Below are 17,710 nucleotides of genomic sequence, written 5' to 3'. Positions count from 1 at the left end.
AAGTGGCTTTTTTAATTCAGTTATTCTCATTCAAGTATTGCCATTTTCTCTTGCTCAAATTTTTCTACCCTTTTGTCCTTTCCAGGATCACAAAATATGAATCTTGCTGTACATTAAAGCATACAAGTTACTGCTGAACAAATGTTATATGTGCTCAAAAGCTTGAAGACAAATACTGTAAAATAGGGCAAATACTGTAAATTATATGGTTTCCGTTTACTGTTGTTCTGAGCTTTGCTATCAAAACTAAAAGATACAGTGACATTTTATAGCCTTATCTCAGATACAAATTCAGATGCAATACAGAATCTTCAAACAATTTCATTTCCCAGCATGTCAACTGTGGTGTATTAGTTGATATCAGGACTGTTTAAAAGCAATGTATTTTTTAACCATATATGAATTATGACAACAACAAAAAAAACATTTCAAACTAAACATAAACAGTGGCCAAAAAATAATGACAATTCAAAGAGCAGAGACTCACTAAATATCCATTCACTCAAGTATAACATCATTCCTCAAAAAGAGCACGAATGCTTGACTTTAACATTTGGTACAATTCATGGGTTAAATATGATGTTATACTTGTAATAATCCCAAATAGAACTACTTTAATAGATTCAGATAGAGTTGGGTTCGAGTCCACCTTAGTCGAGTCCGAGTCAAGTCCAAGTCTTTAAACAATCGAGTCCGAGTTGAGTCCGAGTCCAAAAGGGTCCGAGTCGGATTCAAGACCGAGTTCATAACAGGACGAGTCGAGTCCGAATGAATCTGTTCATGAATCTGAATTTAAATTGTAACCGGAAACTCAACATCAATATTTTAAACTTATTTTAACCCTCAAAATTAAGAACAATTTGTCAATATAAATGCAAAAAAAAAAAAAAAATTGTATTAGGATCCTGCTGATTTCAAACATTCTGAACAATTCTGAACACATTTCAAAGTGGTTTCAGAATGAAAGCTTATACTTTAGATGTATGAAGACAAAACTGTCCTTCAACACAATTCTTATTGTGTTCTGTTGACATTTCAATTATTTGTTGCTTTTTACCCTCCATTCAAACATAGATTAGATTAGTCATTAAAATATTATTTTGAATTTAAATTTAGTTTTTTCTACTTCATTTTCATTTTGTCCTTTCAGTTTAGTTTAGTTTTATCTAAAATTATGGGTGAAATACATGTAATGTAATTAAATACATTTAATGTGTTTAATACATTTAATAAATGGTTATATTAAAACATTTAATAATGCCCATAAGATTAAATACAACAACATATAATAAAACAGAAAATATCAGATACCATTAAAAATATATTTATATACTACAGTACAGCACTTCACAATTTTCAGTCCCCCTGATGTGTCCAGAGCCTACTTCCCAAAATGAAGATACATTTTTTGACAAACTCACCTTGGACTGAAATTTCTTTTTACGTTATATTTAGTATGGACTATAGGTGAATAGAGACTTCTGTTCTTCATTATATTTTCTGACTTTTTTGCCATTGAAAAGCAAGTGCCAGCTTGTAGAAGTTGCACTACAAATATGTGATGGACTGAGTTGTACAATTTCCATCATGGTCTATTTCATCCATCATATTAGTTTAGATATCCCTATTACATACTGGAGCACGTCTGACAAATGACGATCTCTTTCCCGCACACACATAGAGCATGGGCCCAAGGGTGAGAGAGAGAGAGAGAGAGAACCTTGAAGAGTGTGAGCTGCTGCTCTCAGCCAGAATAATCACACGTAAGGACATATTCGCATGAAAACTGATGTGATCAAATACACAGAATGAATTATTGTACTAACTGTAGAGAGTACATCAATATGAAGACAAAGCCAAATCCTGGACATTTAGAGCCAATTTTGAAATTCACGGCCAGACACTTTTTTCAGGTCGGTAAAAGAGGACATGTCTGGGGAAAAGAGGACGTATGGTCACCCAATGTAACATAATTTTGTTTGTTATTCATTGCATCACAAATGCCATGGACTCTGCCGGACTCTTTGAAAAAAATCCAAAGTTCGAGAGGCTCGAGTAAAAATGCGTCTGAGTCCAGACAAGCCCATGTCCATTAAAATTGGACTCGTGACTAGGACTCGAGTCCGAACTCGAGTAACCCAACTCTAGATTCAGATATTTAAAACATGCTTACATTTCATACACACTCTCGCCTTATATGCATTCTCTACTCACATTTGATATTAGAGGAGGATATTGGATATCTGTTGAGTGAGGATGTGTCTTTCATGCTCCAGATCTTTTGCTTTGGGCATATACATAACAATATTCTTTCAACAAACAAATATCCAAAATGTCACTCCGGATTGAATCATCATAAAATATCTTATGATAAGTATAACATAAACAAGTAACACTTACTAACATAAGTTGAATTTGTTCAACTTTGTTTTCTAAAGAAAGAGCCAAAGGAGCAGTTTTAAGACTAAATATGTCTAGACAAAAACAAATAATGATTTGATTTCTTAAGGATAAGCAACTCTTGAAACAGTACTTTTAGGGGTCATTTAGATGTCACACGATGTGTAGGTCATTAGCATAATAACAAAATAAAAGAGTAACTAAAGGGTAGGTACTACAGGCATTAATGAGGATTTTGGAAGGCTTTTGACCTTAACCTTATACAATATTTAGCTATTTCCCAAAAAATTAAATCACATCCAAATTAATAGTTTTTTATCACTATTAATAAAATTTGCAAATATATATATATATATATATATATATATATATATATATATATATATATAATATCCATCCATCCATCTTCAACCGCTTATCCGAAGTCGGGTCGCGGGGCAGCTGCTCCAGCAGGGGCCCCAAACTTCCCTATCCCGAGCCACATTAACCAACTCTGACTGGGGGACCCTGAGGCGTTCCCAGGCCAGTGTGGAGATGTAATCTCTCCACCTAGTCCTGGGTCTTCCCGAGGCCTCCTCCCAGCTGGACGTGCCTGAAACACCTCCCTAGGGAGGTGGCCAGGGGCATCCTTACCAGATGCCCAAACCACCTCAACTGACTCCTTTCAACGCAAAGGAGCAGCGGCTCTACTCCGAGCTCCTCACGGATGACTGAGCTCCTCACCCTATCTCTAAGGGAGAAGCCCGCCACCCTTCTGAGGAAGCCCATTTCGGCCGCTTGTACTCGCGACCTAGTTCTTTCGGTCATGACCCAACCTTCATGACCATAGGTGAGGGTAGGAACAAAAATTGACCGGTAGATCGAGAGCTTTGCCTTTTGACTCAGCTCTCTTTTCGTGACAACGGTGCGATAGAGCGAGTGCAATACCGCCCCTGCTGCCCCGATTCTCCGGCCAACCTCCCGCTCCATTGTCCCCTCACTCGTGAACAAGAGCCCGAGGTACTTGAACTCCTTCACTTGGGGCAAAACCTCATTCCCTACCTGGAGTACGCACTCCATCGGTTTCCTGCTGAGAACCATGGCCTCAGATTTAGAGGTATATTTATATATTTATATATATATTTAATAAGATGAAAATATTAAAAATAATTCAAAATAATCTTGTTTTTTTTTTGTTTATTTTCATATGGCAAAGTTTTATTTTACTGAAAAGAAAAAAATTTGGTCAAAATTTTAGCCTGTTATTTGGAACTTCCCCTAAATGAAAAAGTGGACTGCTTCTTTAGCCTTGAGCAACAGTTGCTACCCTTGTTTTACTCCCATGAACCCATGCATACATATGGCAACATCACAATTGTCCTTATATTTGGCTACAAATTCACACCTTGTCTGCATTTTAGACACATAACCTTCCTAACAAACATTTTTCTATTCTTTAAAAGTGGACTACTTAACACTAGTATCCTTCTTTCAAACTGAGAGTTTGTGAACACTGGCGGCCAAAAGTTTGGAATAATGTACTGATTTTGCTGTTCGGAAGGAAATTGGTACTTCAATTCACCAAAATTACATTCAACTGATCACAAAGTATAGTCAGGACATTACTGATGTAAAAATCAGTCCATCACCTAGACAGGCCCCATTTCCAGCTGCCATCACTCCAACACCTTGTCCTTGAGTAATCATGCTAAAGTGCTAATTTGTTACTAGAAAATCACTTGCCATTATATCAAACAGAGTTGAAAGCTATTCGGTTAATTAAATGAATCTTAACATTGTCTTTGTGTTTGTTTTTGAGTTTCCACATTATGCAATAGACTGGCATGTCTTAAGGTAAATATTAGGTCAAAAATGGCAAAAAAGAAACTCTAGAATTTTAGTAAATAGTAAAGATTTCTCTAGAAACTCATCAATCAATAATTGATTTGAGGATTGAAGGCTATACAATGCTTAAAACTGCCAAAAAAAACTGAAGATTTCACACAAAGGTGTACACAACAGTCTTCAAAGTCAAAGGACAACTGACAAGGACAGAAAGAGATGTGGATGGTCAGATGTAAAACTAAACAAGAGGATAAGCATCACAGTCTCTAGTTTGAAAAATAGACGCCTCACGTCTTCAGCTGACAGCTTCATTGAATTCTACCCGCTCAACACCAGTTTCATGCACAACAGTAAAGAGAAGACTCAGAGGGGCAGGGCTTATGGGAAGAATTGCAAAGAAAAAGACACTTTTGACACAGAAAAACAAAAAGTAAATATTAGAGTGGGCAAAGAAACATAGACATTGGACAACAGATCATTGGAAAAGAGTGTTATGAATCTTAACCCCATTGAGCATTTGTGGGATCAGCTAGACTGTAAGGTACGTGAGAAGTGCCTGACATGACAGCTACGTCTATGGCAAGTGCAACAGGAAGCATGGGGTGAAATGTCACATGAGTATTTGGACAATCTAACAGCTGGAATGTCAAGGATCTGCAAAGCTGTCATTGCTGCACGTGGAGGATTTTTTGATGAGAACCTTGAAGTAGTTTAAGAAGTTCTGAGCATTGTTTTCAAATTGTAATAGTAACTTTTCACATTATTAAAGTCCTGACTATACATTGTGATCAGTTGAATGCCACTTTGGTGACTAAAAGTACCAATTTCTTTCCATAAGAACAAAATCTGTACATTATTCCAAACCTTTGGGCGCCAGTGTACATTTTTATAAAATGGTACAAACCTTTGACATCTGAGATATACTTAAAATCACTGCAAGTATCAAACTAGTTAAAAAATCAAGTAAATAACATGGCAAAGGCCAGAAGTTTGTATATTTCGACTAAAAGCTTCTACATTTCAAAACAAGAAGTGCATTCAGAATACCATGGACCATTAAAAATGTCCATAAGTCACACAAAACATTCTCATGCTTAAAATGTCTCTAAAAAGAAATAACTCTCAATCCACCCACAATAAACATTCTCTGGCACTCATACTCAAACTTCTTTCCAACATGAGGATTCATCTAGTCGTGTCCTCCATTGGCATTTACTGTGATATGGTCCACACACACACCACATTAGTCCATCAGAAAAGTGTTTATTGAGACGGTCCTGCATTACCGCAGGTGCACAGCATTCCTCACTGTAACACACACTTCTCTTTCTGACTTCCATATTTTCTGCGCCTCATTTCCAGACCTCTCTCCAACCTTTCTTCCTCTTCAAGAGCCCTTGAGGATGAAATGACAGAAAAAGAAAGAGAGTGACGGGGAAGTAAAAAAGGTTATGATAAAGTAGATTTTTACATTTTCTGAAGAAAATCTGAGTGGTGCTTGTCCATGCAAACGTTGCTGCCATGATTCTAGGGTATTGCTACGCAGTTGCTAAAGTGTTCTGGATGGTTACTAGGGTGTTGCTAGATGGTTGTGAGCGTGTTCTTGGTGGTTGTTTTTAGGTGGTTGCTTACTGATCCATATAAAGCACACCTTACAAGTCTCTATGATATCCTGGTCTAGATATGGCTTAGGTCACTCCTTCAATGCAAGTTTAAGGAATCTTTTTGGCATTTTATCATCCACCAGGCAAAAATCATAAGTAAACTGACAATATCTGAATACTTCTCATTTCTTTACAGACTAACACAATTATATATATATTTAACCCTCTTGGGTCGACGGACGCGCCGGCGCGTACTGCTGGATATTTTCGTCATTACAGCAGAAACAACTTAAAATACTCCGTCATTTTTGGGTATACAGATAAGTGTAAGACATCATTAGAGACTATAAAGGGTCTACTTTTATTTGTGTACACTCACAATAACAACAAAATCTTGTGCTTTTGTAAAATAAAGATAATAAAAAGGGTGAGCTTTCAGCAGTCTCTGTCTCCATGAGCATATTTAAGAAACACGTCACAAAAATGAACAGAAACTCTGCAAATACTTATCACACAAACATGAAACATATGTCTTACAAAAGTTAAATTACTACATTGTTTTGTATGAATGAGTGATCAGGATGGTTTTCACATCATTTTGTAGCAAAAACTCTAGGCTACAAGGCCCAGTTCTCAAAAGTATTGTATTATGTGTTATATGACCTTATTTCAGTGACTTCAAATTTTTGTTTTTTCAAAAACCACATATAAACGTTATTTTCTCAAAAATACAAACCTGTACATACATGTTGCTCACATATTATTGTAGCCCAGTTTGTGCTGAATACAGTGTAATCAGACTTTAGCCATTAATATGTTTTTAATCAACTGAAAAAAGCACAAATGTCAAGGCATTTAACCAGAGGGTTAAGGTATATTTAGAGCTTCATAGAGTTTAAACATTGCATGTATACATTACAATGTGAATAAATCTCACCCTCTTTCTTTGGCGTCCATGTCATGCACTAGCTCATCCCTCTGGTTGACTATAGACACCAGCTCCTGCAGCAACAACTGCTCTCTGGTTTTATGGGCCTGGGTTTTCTTCCATTCTACAGTTTAACAACCAGCATAAGACAAACAGAACAATGATGAGGAAATGGAAAGGAATGGAAAGAGGATAATGAGAGGATATTAAGAGATAGAGTCTTCCAAATGACGAAGTCACCTAGATGAGTGGCGAAATGTCTTTAACAAATGAAAAACACATTTAGATGATCCTGAATATCTGTGCAAGATATTTTCTGGATTTCTATGAGATTCATCACCATTTCATTTATCTGTTATTAAAACATATTACAACAGTATGAGAGAACACTTGTAAAGTGTGTTCTGTCATACCTTCTACAGCCATTAGATCTTGAAGCTCTTTTTTCAGCATCTCAAACCTCCTCTCCAAATCTTGCTCTTCTTGCCTGTCACGCAGCAGGAATGGTAATTAGTAATGTGTCTTTAAACAAACGCTCTTCAAATGAGGTATCAAGATTGACACTCTAAATTACTATTAAGGAATGCATGAAGTCAGGAAGAATAAGTGTGGAATCACGTACAATAACTGTAGATGGTCTTGTCTCCTGATCAAAGCGTTCTTCTTGTTGACCAGAGTGAACCACTCCTGAATCAGTTTCTCTTCTTCTACACGATCACTACCTGTAAGTGCATAATGAGAGCTCAAATTCATAAAATACTTTTGTGAACATAAAATAAAAATTAAACATAAAATTCGAACTTTGTCTGTTATGGACTCGGTCTTGAGTCCGACTTGGCCACTTTTGGACTCAACTCGGCCTCGACTGTTTAAAGACTTGGACTTAACTCGGACTCAACTCGAACCCAACACTACTAATTAGTGCAAATAATTCCAGGCGCATACACATACTGCGCTTTCAGAGAAAAATGAGTTTGGGCCACACAAGTTCAGTGCTCGAGCACTCTGCTGTGCTCACACGTGTCCTGTATGTAGATGCATAAGAGATTTCTACTGCCTTTATCCTATAAAAACTGAAGGCTTTTGTACTTGAGGAATGGTGTAATATTCCACTTCCATCTATGCTACTCATATTAGATATGAGTTATTCTCAACGAATGCTGGCTGATATTTATCCTATTCATGTTTCTGTAATTTTCCTGCCTTCTCTTGCTGTCTTTTAGTGCTAATGACTTCCCATCCTGGGTCTCTTATTTACACTAATCACTTACCAGATTCCATAAGACTTCTTAATTTCCTCTCCACGATGGCTGCCCTGTGATCTATCTGCTTCTGTTCAGCCTCCACAGCCTGCATCTCACCGAGAACATACTGACTGACATCCTGCACATACAAATCAAAACACAGAGAGAAGACCCACTTTAGTGACACTTGATTATTTTTTGACTGAGGTCTTGTTTTGTCTGTCTGCCTATTTTCAGTCTGTCCATCCATACATCTAGATCTATATATCATCTTTCATCAACACACAAACTGAAAATCAAGAAATGAATGACCTGTTTTTCTTCTGCAGTGCCTTCTTCATGGGACTCTGTGTTTTCAATACAAAGACAAAAACACAAACACCAAAAACACATAATTAAAAAAGAAGAATAGTAGATATGACAAGTCACCAAATTACATACAATCGTTTTCTACTGTTTTACACATACAACAGAGAAATTAAACAGAGAAACTTGAAGAGAAAGCATGACATCAATTTAAAGGAACAGATCACCCAAACATTAAAACTGTACCCATTCACTCACCCTAATATTGGTCTAAACCGGTATAACTTTATTTTTAACGCAGAACACAAAATTAAATGTTTTAATCAATTCATGTGTAGGGTATAAATGACCATAAATGCCCCCACAGAGTGAGTTATTTTTATGCATAAGACAATGAATTCAAAAAGAAAGCAAAAAATGCAAAAACAGAAAAAGACTGTTACATGGCATGCCTCTTCCTACAGATCTCAGAGCTCAAGCCCAGTCCTATGCTCAAACCCCTACATTATGGACAGCATACCAAATCGGTTTAATTTAATGCGCACCAGGACTAAATGAACCAATTAATTTTTGGGAAAAAGACGGGCTAAATTTTACTGAAAAGATGGGCTTTGACATTCATTAAGTATCATGAGAGTCAATAAAGCCAAAAGGGTTTGAAACAACCTGAAGGTGCGAGGGTGAAAGTATTTCAATTTTGGGGTCAACTAAAACTTTACCATTTAAATTCCGAAAAGGAAAAAGGTTGAGGTTAATATGCAGCGTGAACTTACGTGACTGTGAAACTCCTCTGGATGCTTCATTTTCTGTTTGACCTGATGCAACCTGTATAAAAAAAACACCATCATGAACAGTGGTATTATAGTACTCTAACTTTCCATTTAAAACTTGTTTTACTGAATTAGTCCAAATTAGTAATCAAACTAAATTGTTTAAGGATGTCCTCACATGGCACAACACAGATACTTTTTTTTTCTAAAGAAAATAAAGCAACAAAGAACTCACTCAGCAGCAAACAGGGTGCACATACCAGAATCTGGAACTAAGATCTAAATAATAACCTTCAATTCAGTCATTATGCAAGGTAATTTTAGAAAAGAAAAACCAATTCCCTACACAGTACACAGACCAATTGCAAGCCACATTTCTAGCATGATCTCATGAAATTTACATGAAAATGGCAACATTTTTGCAATACAAAATTATGTGCAGGAAAGAGTTTTTGAGTTTATCCCTCTGCAGTCAGCTACAGCTGATTCCATTGCTACAGCACTACAAGAGCATCTTGCTGCCATCTTTCCTGAGGATCAGAAGAGTAAGCTCTGCCAGGCATATGATGGAGCCAGCATGATGAGGGGTGCCACTGCAGATGTTCAGAGGAAGATACAAAATGTGTACCCAAATGCCCACTACATCCACTGCTATGCACCTCAGCTCAATATGATAATGCAACAGGCCACTTCTCCCGACCAGACCCACTACGGGTACTAACTACTCTGTACTAGAACAGGTGCTCCACAGGGTTTGGCCATCATGGATTAATCCCCCTGTGTGTATTTTCCGGGGTACGGTTCCCCCGCCGGCAGATCCGCATCTCCCTTGGGCAGTTCCCTCTGCCCCCCCGATAGCCGTGTTTGTAGCAACTCCTCCCTTGCTAGGTAGGATCTACCACCGCGCCTCTTCCACATGTGGCCTGAAAACCCATGTGACGTATTTGTCACATTTTTCACCTCCCCGGCCTGGGCAAGATGTGGTCTATACGAGGTCTTTTCCCCTTGAAATAATAGAACTGGAAAAGAACGTCTTCCCCGATGCGTATTATAGCTAGATGGCCCCAGCCACATCTAACACTCTGTGAGGAGAAACATAGAGTAGAAAGGCTGGAGCGGCCTGCTCCCATGCTCGCCACGTCGCTTGTTCCCACCCCTAAAGGGAATCCTTGGTCGGATGCTGGGAACCTAATAATACAATATGACGTCTTAGTGGGGCGTTGGGGAGGGTTACGTGCAGTCTGATGCTCATGAGCCTTTGGCACGCTACAGCATGCTGCACCAGCATCAGCAGATCACGTAACACAGTCAGTGTAGGTGGCGCTATTGCATAGGGACCCCTTGTGTCACTACAATCAACACAACATCGAGTGAGTGACAGAAGGGGACCATCTAGGTTACTTCTGTAACCACCTTTCCCTGATGGAGGGAACGAGACATTGTGTCCCCCTTGCCACAACACTGTACCAAGCCGCTGTAATGGCCGAACCTTGTTCTCAGCTACTCAGTGCAGAACCTGACTGAACAGAGGCACATCTCACCTTTTATACCCTTATGTCCGGGGGCGGGACATGCTAATTTTGTTCGCCAATTTGGCATTGGCCTTTTTCATATTCAGAGGTATCCGAGGCTCCCGAAAGAAGCCCCTTGTGTCACTACAATCGACACAACGTCTCGTTCCCTCCATCAGGCAAGTTACATTTGTAACCTAAAATTATTTTGGTAGAAATCAGTCATAGTCCATGTTACACTGGAGTATAGTATAGAACAATTTTGAAGAAGTCTTTTCAGAGACTGTCACTCTCCTAAAGATCCTCATCACCACACCCATGATCACAGTGAAAGCTGAGAGGTTCTTCTCAACCTTGAAAAGAATTAAGACTTTTCTGAGACACATCATGACCCAGGAGAGGCTGAATGCATTGGCCATGCTGACAATGGAAGAGACTGATGACTGAGATGGCTGACTTTAACCAGAAAATAATTGAAAAATGTATTTAATTCTTTAACTGTAATTCATTTCTAAGGTTTCATATATTGTTTGTAGAGGTCGACCGATATTGTTTTTTTCAGGCCGATGCCGATCTTTTGAAATCCGGGTCGGCCGATGGCCGATTAATGCTGCCGATTTATTTTGGCCGATATTTGGCCGATATGTGCTTGTTTTTAACCTCTTATTTGAACCTTTTATTTGAAAGATAAAATGTAACACAAATAATTACTTAAGATAGACAACATTTCTCAACAAATACATTTATTGAACACTTGACCAATCTGCACTTGTACACTTAAAATTAAAAATGTATAATGTAAAAACATATTGTATAAATAATGTATAACAAATATATTAAATAAAAAAAGCGACACGAAGGTTGAGATCCAAATGCAGCTTTAATTAAGGGGCAATCCAGACACGTAATCCAATATTCAGAGCATCCAAGAGAAGCACAGGCATAACTAGGGATGGGTATCGTTAAGGTTTTAATGGTATTACAATCTTACCGATACTGTTTATCGATCCGGTACTTTAACGGTATTCTTAACGGTTCTTTTGTTATATATATATATATATATATATATATATATATATATATATATATATTACACAAATATTAAACGTTATATAGGCACAGTGATTTAATTTCAGGAAGGTCTACTAACATTACTGTTCAGGTGTGGTCTAAAAAGAAATCTAATAAAGTAATCAATTGTAAAATAACACTGCATAGTTTATCATAGATAGATTAATGCTTATTAATGCAGAAGTTATTCATTCAAGAGCTGTAAGTGATTTTCTCTTTGCCTTTTGTTGTTTGATTCGCAGTAATGGCTCAATCGTCACGTTTAATAGACAGCTTCCCCTTTAAGACCGAGTTCAGATCTAATAGGCTCCTGATGCAGCATATTTTCTCCCCAACTATTTCCATAACTACGTCCATTTAAGACATAAACTGTGTTTAAGTGAATCTCCAAGCCGGTCGTTTTGACATATTTTTGTGTATAGTTGATCGTTTAGACGCGCACATGAAACCCAAAGTAGCCTATAGTTTGCTTGTCTCTTTGCGGTGTGTTTCGGAGCACGCGCCGCCTTGGGAACGGTATCTCTTGCGCTCTTTTTATTATTAAACGCGTCCCGCAATTTAGCAGCAGTTGCTAGACTGCATTTTACAACAATCACCGATCGTGCTGATTCTGACGTTAAGTTTGAGTTTTAGGGAGAAATGTCAGTGCACCGCTGTGAAGGGAAGGAAGTTGTGCTAGACAGAATGCGGCTTATGTATAAATATTCTTTTTATAATCTTTGGAAGGCGAAATCTAAAATAAAATCAGACTAATAATTACAGATCTAAACCAGGCTATGTCTGAATGTTTAGTTCTGTCACTCATTATGCAGGGCTCGTGTTGTGCTCGCTGTGGCACCGCGTGAGCGTGATCTCTCTCTCTCTCTCTCTCTCTGACTGCGAATAGCTAAATTGCATCACAGACAAATGGTTTCATATTATTATACATAGAAATGGCTGGCGAGATAAAATAACTTTCTCTTTATAGCAATAAAGTATGTATTTTCTTAATTTCTCCAGTACCGACAGCAGAACCGATAACGTCCGAGCTTACCAAAGCCAGTCCTTCACTAGCCTATAGTGCGTTGGTATATTTTTATTACTTATTTCTCTGCATTGAGTGACAACCCTCTCAAATATAAGACACACAAACAGAACAAATAAAAGTCTCAGATTCACCGTCTGTAATTGCAAAATTCTTGCTTATTGTGACATGATAGCAACCCTTCTGCTGTGATAATGCAACATCAACTACGCTATCAATATCCAAAGTAGCCGAACGTCATGTCGCCTATCGCGTTTGTCACGTTTTTTCTTGAAGTTGGCAGTAACATATCAAAAGTTTTTAATTAAATCTAAAGTTATACAAATTTAACCCTTACTGTTTTCTCCAAGGAACTTAGCTCCTTCCTTAGGCACTGGATGAGGTCTGTTCACTCTGCTGGAAAATGACTCTAGGGGCAGTGTGCGTCGAACACATGTTCCACAACAACACTAGGCTGCCCACAGATGCGCCTGCCTAATAATCGGCTTGATATGCGTGGATATTGGCTGATGCCGATTATGTAAAAAATGCAAAAAATCGGCCGATTAATCGGCCGGCCGATTAATCGGTCGACCTCTAATTGTTTGTGCTTTTAAATGGGTTAAATATTGCTTTGAGTGGGTTTGGTAGTGTTGGAAAGAATTTTAAGTTTATTCTCACCAAACATAAATGCTAATATATAGTTAAATGTTTTACCTCTGTTGCACTCGGCTGCTCTGACATCTCAGTTTCATCAAGTGACTCTCCCCGCAGCTGCGATCTTCGCTTTTTCACAAGATCTGCATCCTTGACATGAGAAAAAGCCTTAATGTGAGTTCTGGGTGGTGCCACTGGAGATTGAGTGCTCCCTGGGCCTCCAGCTTGTATTCGCTTAGTTCTTGGAGGTGGCACGAAATCCCCAGCACCTCCCTTAACGTCCCTCTCAACAAAGTTTCCATTGGTCTCTAGAGTGATGCCGCTGCCCTGGAGTCTTTCAGTACAATAGCGAACAGCTGCCTCAGGGTCGGCTTCCTCCCTCTTCTCACCAACAGCATAACTGGATTCACTGCTATTCTTTTCAATCTGTATTACACTGAGCTCCTGACCCGTGAAATATGTGCGGATCTGATTGAGATAGGTCATCACAATGAGCCGGTCGGGCACTGCCAGCAGCACCATGTCAGAGGGCTCGATCAGCCTGGAGATGCCCAGTGCAGCAAATCCATCAAATGCCTACAGGTAAACAAGGAATCACACATTATTATAATGATTGCAGCATATACCTTGAAATTAACTTCCATTAAAAAACAAGCCTTTAGATTCATCAGCACAATAAGACAAAGCTAATAGCCATTAACATTTTAAATCTAAAAATGGGACTGGCATACTAGTCTAAAGACTAAACCAACAGAACAGGGCCAAAAAATATTTCACACCATAGTCCTACTGTATGTAAATGTGCCTTTATGTCTCAATAAAACGCCTACAGTACATGTAAGAGTCTTTGTGTTTATATTGCTCAACTATTCTGAATACTGTTACCTAAACATAAAGGGACAGTTCATATTCAGTTAACATGACCTGGACACAAGTGATGGGGAAGCTACTTTGAAACTGTAGCTTCCTATGCTACAAGCTTCTCATAACTTAAAGTAGTTAAACTACAGTCAAGCAAAAAATAGCTCAACTACATTGAAGCAATATGTCAAGAATAAAATATTTCTTAATATATAAAAATTTAATTATAATATGATATTAGATGTTAATGTTAAAAACATTTATTAACAATAAATGTTAAACAATTAGGATGACAACATTAAATTGAACATATTAATTTATACCAAATATAAACAAATTAAACTTGAAAATTCTTATTTTATATAACTGAGTCGAAATACAGTGATAAACAGCAGCAATTAAAGGGATAGTTCACCCCAAATTGAAAATTCTCTAATCATTTACTCACCCTCATCCCATCCCAGATGTGTATGACTTTCTCTCTTCTGCTGGACACAAACAAATATTTTTAAAATAATATTTTAGCTCTGTAGATCCATAAAATACTAGTGAATAGTGGCCAGAACTTTGAAGGTCCAAAATGCACATAAAGGCAGCAATAAAAGTAATCCATATGACTCCAGTGGTTTAATCAATGTCTTCAGAAGTGATATGGTAGGTATGGGTGAGAAACGGATCCATTTTTAATTCGTTTTTTAATATAAATTCTCCTCCCTGCCCAGTAGGTGTCGATATGCACAAAGAATGCAAATTGTTAAAAGCAAAAGAAGAATATGAAAGTGAAAGTTTAGATTAATAGTAAAAAAGGACTTTTTTATTGATATGTTATTGATATGTTTCTCACTCACACATATCATATGGCTTCTGAAGACATGGATTTAACCACTGGAGTCATATGGATTACTTTTATACTGCCTTTATGTCCTTTTGGAGCTTCAAAATTTGGTATGCATTCACCTGCATTGTGAAGACCTACAGAGCTGAAATATTCTTCTAAAAATCTTTGTTTATGTTCAGCAGAAGAAAGTCATATACTGTACATCTAGGATAGCATGAGCGTGAGTAAATGATTAAAGAATTTTCATGCTTAGGTGAACTATACCTTTAACTAAATCTTTTGCTTCAGAAAGAAGGCATAGTTCTTTCAAAGTTGCACAGGGCCTCAAGTGAATCAGTGAATCATTTATGTTAATTAGTTAATTTGTATGAAGTGTCCGAACAAAAAGATAAATAAAGACTGCAAAAGCAGTGAAGCTGGTGTAAAATCTCTGAAACTCTTTCTTTTGGGAAAAGAAGGTAGGGAACTGATACAGGAGTACAGAAATGTAAATTACAAAAATATCTTCTTTCATTGCATTATACAATTTTCCAAACATTTTGTGTGGACCCAGCGGTCTCCTAATCGTGGATGCGTCAGGGACAAATCCGACAGTCTCTTTCACTTGCATTTTCCATAACTTTCAGAATGCGTTTTAGATGGCTTTTACTGAACCATTTAAACACCAGCTACCACACATCTTTGTATCATTCATAATTCATAATTCAAAATAATATGTAATTTCTTTAATCATCTCCATTTTTGCTTATTAATAAATATTATGTCGGACTCTTATGTAGAGGGAACAAGATAATTTTCCCGTGGCCATGAGAAAATAATATTGTTCGCTCAACATATTACCACGTGGCCATGACAAAACAAAGTGAACTGAATGTGCACCATATAACAGTGATTTATGTGGGTCAAATTTAATCACAACATATTGGGAAGTGATTCATAAAACTAACTACATAAAAAGGCGATTTTTGTGGTAGATACACTTTAATTTTATATAGTACTATTATTTTAACAGCTGCAAGCAAAAAGGTTAAAGGCTAAAACCAGAATCTCTTCTAAATGAGGAACCAAAACAAAAATTAAACGATAATTATTTAAATTGAAAAGTGGAGGATCACCTTCTTGCTGTTGTGTTTAATATCATATGGATCCAGCATTTCATAATTCCTAAAGACAGAACAACAAACAAAATATTTAGTAAGACATGAGAGATTGACCAAAAATGTGTAGCCCATATAAAATTCCTTTCTATCTTCCACATAATATGCACCCACACTTTATCTGGGTGGAAGTGATGTAGGATTGCACAGAAGGCAAGACCATTTCGCCACGATGTACTGAAGTTAGTGATCTTTACGCTCTTGTAACCTTCTGTGACCTTTTGGCACCAATCCAATAGCGACTGACTTGAGCTCACCAAGCTTGCCATCTGTTATTGAGCACAAAAAAAAAATCAACCACCTAATCATTATCATCAATGCAGCACATGATTAAGATGAGTGAGAACCAAATCCAACCTCTATTTCACTAGCTATGGATGTCTTATCTGTTGAACTTCCTTGAAAGTCCATGGCCCCTGTTCCTGCTGCCCTCCTTTTATTACGAGCAGGCACCATTGGCTCATCGCTGGCGTGATTGGGTGATGAAGCATTGGGACTGGAGTTGTCTTCTGGGAAAGAAGCACTCAAACGTTTCTTCACACGAGGCATCGGCACAGGTAGATTGGAATCTTCAGTTGATTCTTGTCTAGAACAATGAAACAACAGAAAATGCTAAACGCATGGATGTGGATATACATTCTTACTCCCATGGCTTCAAAGACTGACGCTTGTGCGAGAGCCCAGCACGTCAATCTACAGATGCCAAAGGCATCAGTTTGCAACACATTCGGCAAGTGCGTTCTTTTCAATTAGAAACCTTTTGACGTGCTGGGCATTCAAATTTATCATAGTTTAATTATACTTTGGGGTACAATTTTGTCATCATGACATATGTTGGGAGTATGATTTTCATTTCATTTGAAATCAGCAACATTTATTCACAGTGGTTAATTTTTAATCTGTTGTTTAATTTTGTTTATTCTGTCTGTACACATCCTGCACAGCTGAAATGACCCGTTTCATTCCGGGTGTATTCCGAGTCTTGCAATAATTTTGTGTGAAGAACAAACCTAAATGTAAGTTTATAATCACCGAACACAGTCACCCGGCGTCCACCGTAACACATCCTGCACAAGTTTTGTTCTAACACAAACAAAAATTGCCACCTCAAGTGTAATGACACGGGTTTGACGTCAGAGACTCAGCAATTATGCCACTGGCCACTGTCTTGTGACCGATTACAACAACATCTAGTTCGGATGTACATTTATTTTTTGAATGAGACATGCCAGTAGAATCAGGATGACACAGGATCAGGATGCCTTCATGAAGTGAGAATATTTTTTTACAGATTAAAACCTTCAGTTTCACTCTGCTACTCACACAGTGCCATTGTATATTTTGGAATATTATTATAGTGCGTTTTTTTAAAAATAAATTATCATAACTTTACTTTATCTTCTTGTTATGTCTTTTCTATTCTTGAGAACTGGTTAGGTTGAGGCATAAATGTCCGGTTGGTTGCTTAAAATATCTGTATATAGTGTCATGTATGTCAAATTATGAGTATCATATACATTTATGTATTTGGCAGAC

General features: G+C 37.6%; 1 protein-coding gene across 3 annotated transcripts in view; it reads right to left on the bottom strand.

The window, feature by feature from the left end:
* LOC127656479 (uncharacterized) overlaps positions 1 to 17,710 on the bottom strand; it is a 324,970-nt gene that overhangs the window by 268,484 nt on the left and 38,776 nt on the right. For all 3 annotated transcript variants that reach the window (XM_052144842.1, XM_052144829.1, XM_052144835.1), the window contains 11 exons: positions 16,532 to 16,760; positions 16,289 to 16,443; positions 16,133 to 16,181; positions 13,379 to 13,894; positions 9,080 to 9,131; positions 8,313 to 8,347; positions 8,028 to 8,139; positions 7,379 to 7,478; positions 7,170 to 7,243; positions 6,766 to 6,880; positions 3,050 to 5,620 (listed from right to left, as the gene is read on the bottom strand). In XM_052144842.1, the coding sequence (XP_052000802.1) occupies positions 5,530 to 5,620; positions 6,766 to 6,880; positions 7,170 to 7,243; positions 7,379 to 7,478; positions 8,028 to 8,139; positions 8,313 to 8,347; positions 9,080 to 9,131; positions 13,379 to 13,894; positions 16,133 to 16,181; positions 16,289 to 16,443; positions 16,532 to 16,760 (1,528 nt within the window). In that variant the 3' untranslated portion in view covers positions 3,050 to 5,529. The remainder of the gene's footprint in view (positions 1 to 3,049; positions 5,621 to 6,765; positions 6,881 to 7,169; positions 7,244 to 7,378; positions 7,479 to 8,027; positions 8,140 to 8,312; positions 8,348 to 9,079; positions 9,132 to 13,378; positions 13,895 to 16,132; positions 16,182 to 16,288; positions 16,444 to 16,531; positions 16,761 to 17,710) is intronic.

Source organism: Xyrauchen texanus, chromosome 2 (genome assembly GCF_025860055.1).
Source record: "Xyrauchen texanus isolate HMW12.3.18 chromosome 2, RBS_HiC_50CHRs, whole genome shotgun sequence".
NCBI lineage: Eukaryota > Metazoa > Chordata > Actinopteri > Cypriniformes > Catostomidae > Xyrauchen > Xyrauchen texanus.
The sequence above is the reverse complement of the archived record's forward strand: the minus strand, read 5'-3'. Positions and strand labels throughout refer to the sequence as shown.